Source organism: Prionailurus viverrinus, chromosome D1 (genome assembly GCF_022837055.1).
Source record: "Prionailurus viverrinus isolate Anna chromosome D1, UM_Priviv_1.0, whole genome shotgun sequence".
NCBI classification, from domain to species: Eukaryota; Metazoa; Chordata; class Mammalia; order Carnivora; family Felidae; genus Prionailurus; species Prionailurus viverrinus.
In genome coordinates, this window is record NC_062570.1 from 20,325,557 (window position 1) to 20,338,930 (window position 13,374).

Here is a 13,374-nt window from a genome sequence, read left to right on the forward strand (position 1 = left end):
GTTTTTAACTAACCTCTGAACTACCCACATTTTAACTACTGAACCATTGGAAAATGGAACAAGGGCCAAGCCACCTAACAGCAGTGATTAAAGTAGAGTAGATAACCAATTTCCAGTCATTCAAAAGTACATTGTAGGACTTGAACTATGCTCTTATTACATAGAATGATTCAGAGTTTGTGGATTTAAAGGTCAATAAGATGACTGTCCTGTCTCCACCTCTTTAAATGCACAAGGTTTCAAACACATTCAGGATGGAAAGTTAAAGTTTGGGGGCATAGGAACTGCAGTGAAGAAGTCTGAGGGCTTGGGTTTCTGACTGGGGAATGGAGCCCTTAACATATCTGAGCCTGTCACATGTTCTAAGTGCTCTGTGTGTATCACCTCCTCTAATTCTGTGAACTTTGTTTCAGATTCCTTTGAATCTCTTGTATTGACTTCTTTTGAGATTTATTGGAACCCCCAAGTGTGGAGTTCTGTTGGCACTTGACCTTGGCATAAAATATTTGCTTAAGAAATACTATTTATTTTGGTAAAGTCTTTTAGAGCAGGAACTCTGCCATAACTTGGTATCTCCAGTACTGCTTAGCATCTTGCCTTGTGAGAAAATAGTACTTGGTATATTTGGGACTGAAATCAATAAATAATAGACCCTGTGTAGGCTGAGTTCTTCCATTCCTCTCTTGTCAGCAAGCTAATGAACAAATTTCCAGTGCGGCTTATACGAGCTTCACCTTCTACAGTATCGCCTTTACTTATTTATTTTTTAATTGCTGATACAGATGCATCTGTAATAAATATTTGGTTTTTGTGATCAAATACAGTCTCAATTACAAGGCAACTTAGAAGTTAAAATATGAACAGTTTAACACCAGAAATGAAGCAAAATTCTCCATCTTTTTGCATGAGCCATTCGGAAAATATTTTTACACAGTGTAACAGCAAGGGCATCAACTTCATGGTTTTCCAAATTTCAGTTTGGTTTATATGTTTTATTGAAATGGTTATTCTCTAAACATTCACACCATTCCACCGTTGTCTTCTTCCACAAACATTTTTTCCTTCTACCTTTTAGTTATTTTACCATTTTGTTTGTTTCCCATTAAAGGATCAAATGTATTTGACTTGTAGTGTTAATGGAAATATGGCTTGAAACCTGTAGTGTCTCAAAACTGTGTCTTAAGCCCAGTATTTGCCATGTCTGAACCCAAAAGCCAGACTCCAAGAGAAGTGCACTATCATTGCTAAGACTTGAACATCTTATCTCAGAATTTTCAATTCCTTAGAATTTCTCAGATATTAGGTAGTTATCTGTGATTTTTTTTTTTGTAGATTTCCACTATGAATAGATTTCCAAAATAATCTGGATATCCACCTGGTATTTGTCTTTTAATAACTAACAGGCTTAAATAATCTAAATCTCCATATCATGCAAAGGGGACCGATTCCTGCTTTCAAAGGCATAGGCAGGAAACCTTAGGTTCAAAGGTACAAATAATGATAAGAACAAATTGCTTGTGATGGTACAGCCACAGCCTCCGTAGTGTACTTGTTTGGCTCAGGTACGGTAGGAATAAGAATTCTCAGAATCACATAGCAGAAGTGATATGTTATCACACTACCAGAAGAATAAAAAAGTAGAGTAAGGAAGGGAGTTAATATCTTACAATGAGGCAGTGTTAGTATAAGAAGCATTCCAAATATGCCAGCCTTCTTAAATTAATAGACATTCTTTACATTACTTCCTCCATGTCTCCTATTTCCCACCTTTTTTTTAAGAGGAAGATAAAACTCAAATTACAATTTTCACCCAGGGATCAACCCTTGTTTCTTAAAGAACCTTAGAAGGAAATGCATTTGCAATATCCGAGGGCTCTATTGTGAGAAACACAGACGTGAAAAAAACAGAGAAATGGGGCAAAATCTCAGATCCACCATTTCTCTTTAAGCATCCGATTCCCATTTTAGAAACCATGCTGTCATCTCCAAATTCCGCATGATTTTTTTCTTCCCTGCAACCTGCTGCCCTTTTAATAATAAATATTTTGCAATACCAACGGTGATCTGGTGACATCTGCACCGGGGTCCTTGCAGGGCGGTTTCAGGTCTCCCATTCTTGCCACATGATCAGACTAACAGAATAGTTGGTCCGTTTTGATTAACAGAACAGTCAAAAGGATTAAAAAGGCAAGTTCTTGTATTGGAGGCTGCCGCTTCCTTTTTATTTTTCACACACCTTTTTTTTTCCCCCATGAATCAACCCTTCTGATGGTTATCCTGGTGAATCATTTCTGTTGTTTCCAGGAGGGTAACAGTTCAAATGTTAGCAGTCACTAATCCAGCCCTGTCCTGCCACCCACTAGTTATCCTCACCAGCTCTTCCTTAAATATAATTCCCTTTCCTTCCAGCCCACACCTGGACTTCCTCAGAGGCTAGGCTGGGAAATTACCGAAATTCTGTGTCACCCTCTCAGGAGAGAATGGTAATGAAGTACTTGCAATGCCATTAGGAAACGGTAATCCTTGATCTTTTTGATAATTTAAGGCTTAGAATTATCAAAAGTCCCAGGTTCACGTCCTTGTCCTAAAATGAAAAGAAATGGAGGAAGCTCCAAGTTTGGTATAATAGTAAACTTCTTTATACCGCTCCTTGACATGTTACGGAATATGAAGAGAAAACCGATCTAAGCTCCCTTTCTAGTCATAGTCAATCTTGAAATTCTGATTTCATATGTTCTCAGAAGAGAATGCAAGGATATGTCACATGATCTTTCAGCATCTCTGAACGAGCTCTTTTTCTCTAGAAGACTTCTGAGAACATTGTCAAATGACACATAGTGAACGTTTTCTTGCTCCAGAGATATCCAGCAGGAAAGTCCTTAGAGACATCAGATTTGAGGGAAAGTCCACAATTGTTCCAGTATAGATTTCTGAGATCTGTCAGTGACCCTCTGAACATGATTAAGGTGGAAAGTTTTTTGCAGTCCCTGGTCACACGTTTTGGATTCCTCTCTTAGTTCTCTTACTGTTCACTAGAAGTAGGGAGATTAGTAGTGGATAGAGTGGGAAAACTGGCACCGCCCACTAGTTCGGCGCCTTGTGAAATTAACATCCAAACCTTATGGTAAATGAAGTCAGGTCAGAAGAAACGTTACTTCCTTCTTTGAAATCTCTCAGAAGTGATATGCCCAGTACCTGGTGCAGCTAGGTGTAATATAAGGCTGTGGGTTCCCCTTGACTCTGAATAATCACAATAATCCAGTAGATTTGCAGAAATGCATAGAAAATGTATGAACACCACCTCATTTCCCCTTGACTATGGTGAATCAGTATTGATACAAAACATTTCCGGTGAGAAGTTTTAAGTGTGTTCAGTTCCCCTTTCCCCACTTTTTCCACCACAGGTCCTGGCCAACAAACACACGGAGTTGGACCCCCGCTTTTCCCCACTCTGGTCTCAAGGCACCACGAGATGCCTTTTTGGAGATGAACAGTTTACATCCTTGTTCTTGTTCGGTGTCCTAGAAAGAAAGCGCTCATTTCGATCCATTCCACGCAATGCTCGCCGCTACTTAAATGACCGGTCATCTGGTTCCAGGGGGTTGTGTGGCTGGTGACTGAGCTTCAATGCCTAGAAGAGTCCTAAGATCCTGACTCCTAGGAAAGCACAGGAGTCAAGTCCACTCTAATTCAGACGGTTTGCAAGGCTCTGCTATGGCTGGGGATCATGCCGGGTGTGGTTCTGCTTTGGTCAGGGTAGCATGGTGGACTTTCTTTGGTTCAGAACCTCTCCCCGCTGGCCCCACCAGGCTGTATGCATGGGTGGCCAGCCCCGGCTGGGGTGCTGCTTCCGTCGACAGCGTCCGCTGGCTGCGTGAGGCACTATTTGCTGTGGAGCGAGTGGAGGAAGAACCAGAGCGTGAGCTTCGAGAGCCTGAGGAAGAGGAGCTAGGTTTCACCAGGCGGGCTTTCGGGGCTTCCGCATCTTCTCTGAGGAGGAAAAAAACCAGCAAAGGTAAACTTTAACACCGGCAAGACTATGATAACACCTTCCACTACGGTTGCTTCCTTCTGAGGCTTCCCAATAAATTCCTCAAGCCGTAAACTTCACATTACACCACTGGAAGGCAGCCATTTAGGGGAAGAGGGACTTCCCCAGTCGCTGAGACTTAGCGGTTGACTTAGGCAAATGGATGTTTTGTCAGCCCTGAAGTCAACTCTATTACTCTGGGAGAGTACACGCTTACCATTGAGATTGACCTGGGGTTTGTCTACGCAAACCCTTTCACGGCCCATCGGTTATGCCCATTCCTTATTGTAGGCCCTTCATAAGTGGACACGAATCAGAAGTAATGTAAAGTTGATCTTTTAATTACCAGTTGAGGATAGACAGTTTCACGATAAAGGCAAGGGAAACCGGACTTTCTGTCCCTAGGCAGGAACTCCTTGCCTACCAGAATAATCCTTTTAACAGATTCACAGTTAAGAGCAAATGGGACATTTATGTTCCCTGGTCACTACGGAGCTGGAAAGGAAGCCTAGGACAAGGGATTTTGGAGGGAGGGTTACCGAATTTCATTAGGTCTCTCTTCTTCCTCATATCTCTCTTTGTCTTTCCTTCGGATTAGCAGCCATACCAGGAGGAATGTCAGCAGGGCTCCAGCCACCATGCCTGTCACCGCTCCTGCAATCATGCCGATGCTTTGTACATCTATTTTCTCAGAAACAAAAGCAGAAGTAAAACCAAACATAAGCTAGGGAACGCATGAACTTAAAAACATAAGCCCTGGGGGCGCCTAGCTGGCTTACTCTTGATTTGAGGACTCTTGATCTTGGGGTTGTGAGTTTGAGCCCCATATAGGGGGTAGAGTTTACTTAAACAAACAAACAAACAAACAAACCCATAAGTCCTGGACAGGATGGGTATTTCCAGATCTTTCTATCTTTTGGAGTTTCCCATTTACCCTTGATGTATGACTGTCCTTCTTGGTATTGAAAGGTGGCAGAATATGCCACCTCAAAATATGCCTCTTTACCATTAGGACTGTTTTAACCTAATTTTTTTTCTTAATGTTTATTTTTGAGAGAGAGAGTACAAGTGGGGGAGGGGCAGAAGGAGACACAGAATCTGAAGCAGGCTCCAGGCTCAGCACAGAGCCTGTCGCGGGGCTCAAACTCACCAACCACAAGACCATGACCTGAGCCAAAGTCGGACACTTAACCAACTGAGCCACCCAGGTGCCCCTAAGCTGATTTTTTTAAAGTAGGCTCCACACCCAGCGTGGTGCTTGAACTCACAACCCTGAGATCAAGAGTCAAGTCCTATGCTCTACTAACTGAGCCAGCCAGATGCCCCCTTAATCTGATTATTTTTGAGAAACAGCAGACACAGGAGAAGTTCTAAAAACAAAGCACAAGTTCCCCTTTTATAAGGGAAATTTACATTTATAAAGGAAATCTCCCTCCGGTCCCCTCCTGGACCTAACACATTTCTTTAGGGAGCTGACAGATTCACACGTTTGTAAATACAGTTAGCTACACCAGTTGAATGGTCACTGCAACTACCGAATTTATTTTCACGGTCACCACGTCCTCCCGGAAAGAAAGATTTTGGCCTTGACCTTACTCTTACTTGCGATGAAAGGTGCTGTACGCCAAACCACGACGCGACCACAGGAATAAACCGTTTGGATACTTACGCTGTACAGTCACTCGCACCACACAGCTTTCCTTCCCGGCCTCGTTGCCTGCTGTGCACTGGTAGAGCCCAGAGGAGGACATGGTGAGATTCTGCAGCAGAACGCGTCCAGGGTTATTGTAGTCTACATAAGCAGAAGGAACGACTGTAATCCCCTGAGTGACAGGGCCTCTGTATTGTTTGCTTCAGTGCATCATTGACCTAAGATTCTCTAACACAATTTGGTGAGGAGGAGATGGTAGATTTCTTGGAAGACGGAAAAGGCAAACATTCTTTTAACGTGTGCGTCCACCAAGAGTTACAAAAGACTGAACGTGTAAGGGACACCAAACACGATCGTTTAGATACAATGGCTACGCAGTATATTTCTTCCTCATTTCTTCTGCCACTTTTAGGTGCCATTTGAGGAGGGAAAGGATGGATTTTTCTCTTTTCCTGTCCCGGTTGACGGATGAAAAGTAGGAGCTCAGGGAGATTTGGCCGTGCACTCAAGGTCACGTGGTGAGTTGCTGACAAACTGGATTTAGGATTCATGGCTAGAGTACCATTCTGTGGTCTCAGCAGACTGATGGGAAGGTGACTTACCAATCCTGGACCTGGGAGGGAGATGCTCATCCTCTCCCTCCTTCTCCCGAACCCGCTGCCAGTCATACACGATGGGCTTTGTGCCAGAGGCTGACTCACACTGCAGAGTCAGGTCACTTCCTTCCGTCAGCTCTCCTTCCAACTCACACTTGGGCTTTGATGGTCTCACTGGCAAAAAGAAAGAAGCTTCAAAGATGGCCACACACCAGACTCCATGGAAGAACTATGTCCTGTTGAGTTGTTTCTCTAGCTGGCCGTCATCTGGTCAACTTTTGGGTGGGGATTCAGTAGCCTTTTGCTACCTAACTATGCTTTACACCACCCCCAGAAATATACGCCCCCTCCATCCCCTGTGTGTGTGTGTGTGTGCGCACGCGCGCACACATACACACACACACACACACACACACACACACACACACAATTCTGGCTGCTTCCAGTGGTGCTGTTGTAATTTGCAGAGGCTCCCTCAGAAACCTCCTCATCACTTCTCAAAGAGGACACTGTTCTTTAATTAGAAATTTTAAGGGTGTCTGGGTGGCTCAGTCAGTTGAGCGTCTGGCTTCAGCTCAGGTCATGATCTCACGATTTTTGACTTCGAGCTCCACGTCGGGCTCTGTGCTGACAGCTCAGAGCCTGGATCCTGTTTTGGATTCTGTGTCTCCCTCTCTCTCTGCTCCTCCCCTGCTCGTGGTCTGTCTGTCTCTCTCTCAAATAAACATTAAAAAACTTTTTTTAAATAAAAAAATTTTAGGAAAGTTGAGTGTGATTTTACTAATACTGAAACAGGGACAGAAGTCTGTTAATTCGGAAGCAATTAAATGGAACTCAGCAGCTCTCGCTGTCAGAAACCAGAAAGGGAGTTGAATCGTACCTGTGAGATTTAAGTTAAATACAAGAACACCACTTAAATGTCAAAGGAGATTTAAATTTTGTAATGCACTACCATGGAAAATTGTGATTCTTCTTTCTCCTTTTATTACGTCTAAAATATAGAACATAAACTATAGAACATACACATTTCTTTCCGGAAACTGGACTAGCTGATCTCTGCATGCATAATGCAGGGTATTGAAAAGTTTCATACCCCCATGATGCATTTGGCTATTCCTCACAGAAACCTTATTACTAAGATACAGGCGTTTACCTTGGTGCTGTCTTACCTAAGACTTTTAAGGTGACGTGGCTCCACACATAGCGCCCTGAATTCTTCACCTTGCAGGTGTACCGGCCCTCATCACTGGGCTTCAGAGGCTCAATCTGTAGGGAAGCATCTCCTGCCAGGAAATTGGAAGCAAAGGCCACTCGGCCCTTCTGTTCCTCAGTCAAGTTACTGTAGACATGATGACTGGAGTAAGTGATCACCTGTGGGACAGACCAAGGCAGGGTCAAGCAATGTGGCCCTCAGCCTTCCTCTCTTGCTGATGTCAAGATGAGGGATGAGAACACTCCTAATGGAACAATGCAGCCAAGACTGGGGCTGATTCTAAGGGTCCAAAAGACCTCTGTTCTAAATGAAGTTAAAAGCACAATATGTTTCTCTAGGCCTTTCTCCTCCTTCCCAAAATAGCAACACTTCATATTTGTGCACGTTTTAATTACAGAGTAGCAACTGTTTCACTAAATTCTCAGAACCATTTCATTTAATTTTTTTTAAGGTTTCTTTCTTTCTTTCTGAGACAGAGGGAGGGAGACAGAGCAGGAGTGGGGGAGGGGCAGCGAGAGAGGGAGACCCAGAATCGGAAGCAGGCTCCAGGCTCTGAGCCGTCAGCACAGAGGCCGACGCGGGGCTCGAACTCACAAACTGTGAGATATGACCTGAGCCGAAGCTGGCTGCTCAAGCGACTGAGCCACCCAGGTGCCCCAGAACCATTTCATTCCATAGGTAAGGAATTTTAAACTTGAGTTACTTGTGTAATCATGACCACACAGCTAAGGCAAGGAAGGAAGCTGACGCACAATAAATGCATCAAGAGCTGGCTGTGAGGAGAACTGGCAGAATGGCACGGGAAGGAGACTTTCTAACTTTTGCATTTCCTACGAACTGCATGTGAGCTGTTCAAAATACACAACACTCAGGGCAGCTGGGTGGCTCAGTCAGTTAAGGTCTGACCTCGGCTCAGGTCATGATCTCGCGGTTCGTGGGTTTGAGCCCCGTGTTGGGCTCTGTGCTGACAGCTCAGAGCCTGGAGCCTGCTCCGGATTCTGCGTGTCTCTCTCTCTCTCTGCTCCTCTCCGCCCACCCCCACCCCCCCCCCCCACACTCTCTCACTCTCTCTCTCTGCCCCTCCCTCACTTGTGCTGTGTCTCTCTCTCTCAAAAATAAACAAACATTAAAACATTTTTTTAAAAAATACACAACAGGGGCGCCTGGGTGGCGCAGTCGGTTAAGCGTCCGACTTCAGCCAGGTCACGATCTCGCGGTCTGTGAGTTCGAGCCCCGCGTCAGGCTCTGGGCTGATGGCTCGGAGCCTGGAGCCTGTTTCCGATTCTGTGTCTCCCTCTCTCTCTGCCCCTTACCCGTTCATGCTCTCTCTCTGTCGCAAAAAAAAAAAAAAAAAAATACACAACACTCCTTGTTCTGGGTGCTTTTACATCTAGCTTATTTCTCACATGATTTTTACAAGTTAAGTAGCCCTCCTCCTGCCTTATCTGTGGTTTCACTTTCCATGGTGTCAGTTACCCAAGGTCTGGAAGCAGATGATTGTCCTTCTGACATATTGTCAGAAGGTCAACAGTAGCCTAACACTGTATCACAACGCCTGTGTCGTTCTCCTTGTCCGTCTCATCACAGAGGCACTCTATCATCTCACATCATCACAAGAAGACGGGTGACTATGGTACAATAAGATTTTGAGAGGGGGAGAGAAAAACTATGGTCATATAGCTTTAGGGTCATTTTATTATTAGTTATTTTATTAATGATTGTTAATTTCTTACTCTGCCTTGCTTATCCATTAAATGTTATCACAGGTATGTATGTATAGGAAGAAACAGTGCAGATAGGATTTGGCGTTATTCATGATTTCAGGCATCTAGTGGGGGTTTTGGAACACATCCCACGTGGGTAAGAGGGGGACAGTGTATTCATGATCTCCATTTCACAGACAAGTAGCAGAACTCGGATTTGAACATCACCGTCTAAGGCCAGTCAGTTCGTTGTCCCGGTATACCAGTTATCTCTCAGCCACTTCCTGTGGCCATCTCCACTCATTTCACTGCTCATTAACTGCTTTTCTAGAAAGTTTGGAAGTGAAGGAGGAAAAGCGACACTATCAAATCAATCTGTTTTGTTCTTAGAGAAGTTTAGAGTCCAGGGGTTCCTGGTTGGCTCAGTCGGTTAAGTGTACAACTCTTGATTTCGGCTCAGGTCATGATCTCACGGTTTGTGAGTTCGAGTCCCACATTGGGCTCTCTGCTGTCAGCATGGAGCCTGCTTGGGATCCTCTGTCCCCCCCGCTCCTCTCTGTCCTACCCCTGGTCACTCTCTCTCTCAAAAATAAATAAACGTTAAAAAAAAAAATCAAAAGTTTAGAGGCCAGCCAAAGGGTTTGGAGGAGTTAAAGAGTAGGAGTCCATGCTTAAAATTCAAGTCTAATACTGAGGACTTCATTGTTTGGCTTTCCTTTGTGGGGGGTGTCACTGACAATTAGTAAAGGGAAGTCGGGTGGAAAAAAAATGACATCCCTTCCTTCCATAAAATACATGTGAGCCATCATGCCTTTGTTTTTGAAGGCAGGGAAACCAAAGTTTAGATCTCCTTAGCAAAAAAAAAAAGTTTTTGTGAAGTTTCATCTGCCTGCATCACAGCCCATAGTTCTCGAATCCTTCCTGGGTTCTGTTCCTCCTTTGTCTCACCCCTGTTAGTCACAAAAACCATACTGATCCAGTCCACCAAGACTTCAAGCTATATAACTTCAGCTTTGCCCTTCCTACCACTCATCAATCATATTCTTAAATTCATTTGATTTTAAATGCCAGCAAACATTTTTTTGGAATGACTGCTTCCCATCAGGTCCGGGGGAGGCTATTCAGATGACTAAAACCCTCTTCCTGTGTTCAAGTGATTTAAAATCTAATGGGATTAACAAGGAGAGAAGTATAAACATAGAAAAAGGATTAATTAACTTGAAATAGTATCAGAGAGAATGTCCCAGAAAAGTTGGAAGCATTCGAGTTAGGCTTTGAAAGATAAGTAGATGAAGTAAGAGATAACAGAGGCAGGGCGAAGCGGGCTGCAGGGAGCATTCCAGATACACAGAAGGCACTAAAAACAGGCTTGCAGGCCTAGGGGAGTCTCCCAGGCACATTTCTGGCTGCAGCTGTTCAAATTGTTTCGCTCCGCTCAAGCCCTGAACCCCGTCCTCCATCACAGGATGCTCTACAATGCATCAAATGCTTTCCTGAAAAGATTTGAAGCCATCAAAGAAAACGTCCATCCGTTCTCTCTCCATTATGTCAAAACCCTTCAGTGGCATCATCCATGTTACCTTCGCCATCTTTCTGAGAAACGAGTTTTCTCCTTTCTCTGCGTACTCTTTTTCATCAGCAAACATGTATTGCGTTCGCATGGCAGGGTACAGGGCCGGGTGCCGGACGACAAGCAGGAATAAGACACCAGAGCCTACCCTGAGGACCTCACACTCTTGTGGGCGACACGTTGGGGAGAAGAAAGTAAGAGAAAAGTAAAGGTAGACCCTGCAACCGATACTAAACTTAAGACATTTTCGGGGTGCCTGGGTGGCTCGGTTGGTTGAGCGTCCGACTCTTGATTTCAGCTCAGGTCATGATCCCAGGGTCATGGGATGGAGCCCTGTGTTGTGCTCCACGCTGAGCATGGAACGTGCTTAGGATTCTCTCTCTCTCTCTCTCTCTCTCTCTCTCTCTCTGTCTCCTCTACGCCTCCCCCCCACTCACACACGCTGTCTCTCTCTCTCTCTCTAAAATAAAAATAAAAAATAAATAGACTTAAGACATGTTTAGTATTCAATTCCACCCACTCGTTTCAACCAGCACTACTGTTGTGATCATTCTCATCTCTCTGTGCCAACACGGTTTGGGGCCCCAGTTTCATATTTCCAGCTGCGTGGCTGCGTCTGTATTTCTGCCCTCTGCAGCCTGTAACATTGTAAATTGGATGCCAAGTTAATACCAATGTAAAACTCACAGGGGCTCTTTTCCAGCTCAAAAGACTTCAGTGGCTCCCGGCCACCTCTGAATGATGACCAGATTCAGTCTAGAGTCCTCACAATGACCTCTGCTTTACCTTCCCAATCTCAGCTCCTATTGGCCACCTCCCCTACCTGCATACTATCAGGTAACATCATCTCCCTTCCGTTAATATGGGTTATGCTTTCTTTGTACTCCATGCCTTTGCCCGCTGCATTTTCCCACACAGAAACTCCCTTTTCTCCATCTCTCCACATAAAGAATTCCCAATCATTCTCTTAAATCCAAAATCAACGTTAACTTTGCGTGACACATTCCCTGTTAATGACACTCAGATTAATGGTCTCTTCTCTTTGCTCTCACCCATAGCGGTTTTTTGTGTTTTGTTTTGTTTTGCAGCATTTTTATGTGAGGAGAAATCGTGAAAGACTTTGGTCTCATAGGTTGCTGGATCCCCTTCCTGTAAGGCTGGGTGTCGTCCAGGAGAGCGTTGAGGGCATTCGGGTTTTATGTGTCTGTTGCCCTGAATGGTCTTTGGCTAGGCTGTTTTGCAACTCGGCAGTCCTTTCGTGAATACACAGTCCCTGAAAACAGACTCTGCGCTTGGCCCTGTGCTAGAGAGGATACCAATTCAGAGAAAATTGTTTTATGAACGTGTTGAGGACCAGGACGTGCCAAAATACGCCACTTTGCACGTGCCTAAGAATTCACTTCAAATGCTGAAGGCGTTTGAGTTCCTGAAGTTCCTTATCAGACCTAAAAGCAGAGCCTCTCAAAAGAATTTGTCCTAAATCCCCTCCTGAGAGCAACTCTAATCTCTTCGAGGAGACCAGAAATCTGGCACCACACCCCCCACCCGGACAGACAAGGTCACAGACTAGCAGATCTCCCATCTGTTCTTCTGAGGGCCCATTTCTTTTCCTCAGAAGTCATTTGCTTTTCCCTAACTGCCCTCCCTCCTCTTCCCTTTCCCCCACTAAGTTAGGCAGACAGCCGAATTCTAGCCACCACTTGAGGTTACTCATCTGTGGGTATTCGCTGCATGCTACATAAATGGTACACAGAAGTTACAAACTTGTTTGTCAGTTTCCTGTTCATCTGTCCCTTGAAATATAAGGGTTGTACATCTGAAATATAAGGGTATGTGTCAACTGCATCTCAGTAAAAAATTTTACACTTTTTAAAGAGAGACAACAAACCAACAAAAATCTTTTGTCAGTCCAATTTATAGTGCCCCAGCTGGAGATCCTAGGAAGAGAAAGGGGAAAAGATATTCTTTTCCCTCTCCTGCGGTTTTAAAAGACAACTTAGAAAAGAAAAAGGTAAAGGGCACCTGGGTGGCTCAGTTGGTTAAGCGTCTGGCCTTTGGCTCAGGTCATGATCTCGCAGTTCGTGAGTTCGAACTCCGCGTCGGGCTGGAACCCGCTTCCAGCTCTGTGTCTCCCTCTCTCTGCCCCTCCACCACCCCTGCTCACACTCTGTCTCTCTCTCTCCCCAAAATAAATATTAAAAACAAGGGGAAAATTATGACCCTCATATGCATAGAAATAGGCCCATGTCGAAGATTTTATTTCAGTCACTAATAAATGATGGAACCAGAAAGATTTTGCAACAGGTTCAAATGAGAATTGGACTAAGATTCATAGTCTCCTTCGGACAAATTTAATTTGCATTTCTACAAACAGGAACCACAGCTATGCGATGGGTAGGAAACAGGGAAATCGCTATGGGCATTCCATGAGTTAATTTCTACTTCTGCAGAAATTAATACGTGAGGAAAATTAGACCCTAATTCATCTCTGGAAAATATGGAGTCTAAGCATGAAGATGATGTCTGGGAGGGACCTTGTATGTGGGAGGTGGAAGCAAGTGTTCCTATTGGGCTAGGGGGGGAGCCTCGAAGGGTTAGAGTCCTTGAAGAC

General features: G+C 44.4%; 1 protein-coding gene across 1 annotated transcript in view; it reads right to left on the reverse strand.

The window, feature by feature from the left end:
- Positions 1-745: 745 nt before the first annotated feature.
- Positions 746-13,374, reverse strand: part of CLMP (CXADR like membrane protein) — a 100,037-nt gene continuing 87,408 nt past the window's right edge. The window contains 6 exon segments of the mRNA XM_047877926.1: positions 746-3,743; positions 3,746-3,990; positions 4,570-4,711; positions 5,700-5,822; positions 6,284-6,451; positions 7,447-7,648. Coding sequence (XP_047733882.1) covers positions 3,691-3,743; positions 3,746-3,990; positions 4,570-4,711; positions 5,700-5,822; positions 6,284-6,451; positions 7,447-7,648 — 933 coding nt within the window. The 3' untranslated portion in view covers positions 746-3,690.